The following is a 3,893-nucleotide window of genomic DNA, read 5'->3' as shown; positions in this document are numbered from 1 at the left end:
CGGCAGCGCGCGCGAGCGGACAAGAGTGCGAGCGGCACCTTAACCCTGTGTTCCCTGGAGAGCGCTGGTGAGGAGGGCGCAAGGGGGGAGGACAGACAGCGGGTGCGCGCGCTGTTAGAGAAACTTTCCTTGCCAAAGGCCCCGGGAGGCGCGGGTGTCCCCCGCTTGCTAGCGCGCTGTTGCGGCCCCGAAACTTCTACGCGCAGCCCAAACTAACCCCACGTGAACTGACGGACTGTTCTATGACTGCAAAGATGGAAACGACCTTCTACGACGATGCCCTTAACGTCTCGTTCCTCCAATCCGAGAGCGGCGCCTACGGCTACAGTAACCCCAAGATCCTGAAACAGAGCATGACCCTGAACCTGGCCGACCCGGTGGGTAGCCTGAAGCCACACCTCCGGGCCAAGAACGCGGACCTCCTCACCTCGCCCGATGTGGGACTGCTCAAACTGGCGTCGCCAGAGCTGGAGCGCCTAATAATCCAGTCCAGCAACGGGCACATCACCACCACGCCGACCCCTACCCAGTTCCTGTGCCCCAAGAACGTGACGGACGAGCAGGAGGGCTTCGCTGAGGGCTTCGTGCGCGCCCTGGCCGAACTGCACAGCCAGAACACGCTACCCAGCGTCACGTCCGCGGCGCAGCCGGTCAGCGGGGCTGGCATGGTGGCTCCCGCAGTGGCTTCCGTGGCGGGCGGCAGCGGCAGCAGCGGCTTCAGTGCCAGCCTGCACAGCGAGCCGCCGGTCTACGCCAACCTCAGCAACTTCAACCCGGGCGCGCTGAGCAGCGGCGGCGGGGCGCCCTCCTACGGCGCGGCCGGCCTGGCCTTTCCCGCGCAGCCCCAGCAGCAGCAACAGCCACCGCAGCCTCCGCACCACCTGCCCCAGCAGATCCCCGTGCAGCACCCGCGGCTGCAAGCCCTGAAGGAGGAGCCGCAGACGGTACCCGAGATGCCCGGGGAAACGCCGCCCCTGTCGCCTATCGACATGGAGTCCCAAGAGCGGATCAAGGCGGAGAGGAAGCGCATGAGGAACCGCATCGCTGCCTCCAAGTGCCGGAAAAGGAAGCTGGAGAGGATCGCCAGGCTGGAGGAAAAAGTGAAAACCTTGAAAGCGCAGAACTCGGAGCTGGCGTCCACGGCCAACATGCTCAGGGAACAGGTGGCACAGCTTAAACAGAAAGTCATGAACCACGTTAACAGTGGGTGCCAACTCATGCTAACGCAGCAGTTGCAAACGTTTTGAAGAGAGACTGTTGGGGGCTGAGGGGCAACGGAGAAAAAAAAACCGCAAGAGAGACAAACTTGAGAACTTGACAAGTTGCGAGAGAGAGCGAGAAAAAAGAAGTGTCCGAGGACTAAAGCCAAGGGTATCCAAGTTGGACTGGGTTGCGTCCTGACGGCGCCCCCAGTGTGCACGAGTGGGAAGGACTTGGCGCGCCCTCCCTTGGCGTGGAGCCAGGGAGCGGCCGCCTGCGGGCTGCCCCGCTTTGCGGACGGGCTGTCCCCGCGCGAACAGAACGTTAGACTTTTCTTTAACATTGACCAAGAACTGCATGGACCTTACATTCGATCTCATTCAGTATTAAAAGGGGGGGCGGGGGAGGGGTTATAAACTGCAATAGAGACTGTAGATTGCTTCTGTAGTACTCCTTAAGAATACAAAGCGGGGAGGGGTTGGGAAGGGGAGGCGGGAGGGAGGTTTGTGAGAGCGAGGCTGAGCCTACAGATGAACTCTTTCTGGCCTGCCTTCCTTAACTGTGTATGTACATATGAATTTTTTTTAATTTGATGAAAGCTGATTACTGTCAATAAACAGCTTCATGCCTTTGTAAGTTATTTCATGTTTGTTTGTTTGGGTATCCTGCCCAGTGTTGTTTGTAAATAAGAGATTTGGAGCACTCTGAGTTTACCATTTGTAATAAAGTATATAATTTTTTTATGTTTTGTTTTTGAAAATTCCAGAAAGGATATTTAAGAAAATAAAATATTGAAAAAGTACCCCTCCCCTAACCTCTTTTCTGCATTATCTATAGATTACCTATCTAGGTGGAGTTGAAGAGTTGAGAGTTGCACTCTCAGTACTTCTTGCTATCAAGCAGTAAAACCTATTCTCTACTAAGCTTGAGAAATAACTGTAGTTGATGCTCTCATGAAGTTATACTCTTCCCTCCCCTACTATCCATATAGAGTTGCTTACAAAGGATAGTGTGGCCTTTCAGACGGCTGAAGGAAGGGAGGTTGTGGTGAAGAGGGACAGCCCACTGGGAAGTGAAACACTTTAAAGTTTGGATTATTATATCAAGTGGCATGTGCTGTGACCATTTATAATGTTAGTAGAAATTTAACAATAGATGCTTATTCTCAAAGCAAGAACGGTGGCAGATTTTTACAAAAGATGTATCCTTCCAATTTGGAATCTTTAACAATTCCTAGATTAAAAAGATGGTCTTTGCTTATGAATATTTATAACAGCATTCTTGTCACAATAAACTTATTCAAATATCAATAACAGATCTTGAATTCCTTTCCCTTTACTACTTTTTCTCTTCCCAAGCTCCATATTGAAGCTTTTCTTTTCTGTTGCTGGGGTTAACATTATTGCCACTGAAGTTACTTGGTAATCAAGCAGAGAATCTAGAAGAGTCAACAGTTTCATTAATTTCTCTCTCTCTCTCTCTCTCTCCCTCCCCCCCCCATAAACACTTATTATGCCTAGACAAATTACCACTATAGCAGTTTACCATTTTTGGATTCTTCTATAGTTATTTCTTAATTTGTTTCTAAAATAACCTTATTTAAGTAATTATTATAGAATCAGTCTCAAAAGATGGTAATCTAGATACTATGGGAAAGATACACAAGAGAAAACATGGACACCAACACAATGATTACATGTGTAAATCAAACCTTAGCTCTGGGGAAATGGCAAACTTAAATTTTGTCTGCAGATATAACTTAGGAGTTCAACAAGGCAGCACTCAACAAGGGAACAATTTTTTGCTTGGTTGGTTTTCATCCCAAGAGTCAGTGTGATTATCAAGCAGCAAAAGCAATTTGATATCCAGGAATATTTATTTCACAAACCACTAATTGAGGCAAGGCTGTTTGCTCATTAGCAGTGCTCTGGTACCCAGCAGCTCTGAGTGTACTAATATCCTGCCTGTGGCTGTAAATCCATAGACACAAAGAGTTTTTCCTTACTATATCTAGGAGTGGAAGAGATTCGACAGGTTTGTTAGCTATCAGATCTACTCCATTGTAATAACACTTCTTTAACAAAGGGTTACTGGGAGCACAGCAGAGTTTGCCAAAGAGTGAATTTGCCGATGTCAGCAACCCGGAAGGTGAGTTGATTTTGACCATATGTAGGAATAGTCAGCAGAGGGACAATAAAGCACTGTGGGGTGGGGCTCTGTGGAAGCTAAACAAGAGCCAACTAGAAAAAAATAAGCAGGCTGGGGAATTAATTACCTGCAAAGGTAGACTAAGCCCAGACAACAGTGCAGTACAGAACAGCCACACCACTCCCCAGTTTACTTTAGACTCCAGTGTAAAAAAAAAAAAAAAAAAAAGCCTGAAACTCAAGCTGATCCCCAAACTTGTTTGTTTCAACTAACAAAAAGGGTAGAAAAAATAATTGTAGTAGAAGAAAATAACCAATAATCCCCTGTAAACTTTGGAGACAGAATATCAGCTAATTATTTGTAAACACTCAAAGGTTAATTTTATTTTGGCATTCAGTGAGTTATTGTTTGTGTAACACTAATAGTTGGAGAAAATGAAATTAGTGGCATGTAAAGCTATTAACCTTCTTTTATTTTGTTTTATATGTAAATATTTCAGTCAGGGATTCTTAACCTTTTGTGTTCATTGAAACAGAGCTTAAAAA

The 3,893-nt window shown here is 47.3% G+C and overlaps 1 protein-coding gene across 1 annotated transcript; it reads left to right on the top strand.

Moving 5' to 3' along the window:
- The first annotated feature begins 6 nt into the window (after positions 1-6).
- JUN (Jun proto-oncogene, AP-1 transcription factor subunit) lies at positions 7-1,326 on the top strand. Its single transcript, XM_006919258.3, has one exon. The coding sequence runs from the start codon at positions 243-245 to the stop codon at positions 1,245-1,247; it is 1,005 nt and encodes a 334-aa protein (XP_006919320.1). The 5' UTR covers positions 7-242; the 3' UTR covers positions 1,248-1,326.
- Positions 1,327-3,893: the final 2,567 nt, after the last annotated feature.

Source organism: Pteropus alecto, unplaced genomic scaffold, assembly GCF_000325575.1.
Source record: "Pteropus alecto unplaced genomic scaffold, ASM32557v1 scaffold25, whole genome shotgun sequence".
In the NCBI taxonomy this organism is placed as follows: domain Eukaryota; kingdom Metazoa; phylum Chordata; class Mammalia; order Chiroptera; family Pteropodidae; genus Pteropus; species Pteropus alecto.
This window is presented reverse-complemented; position numbering and strand designations above follow the sequence as displayed.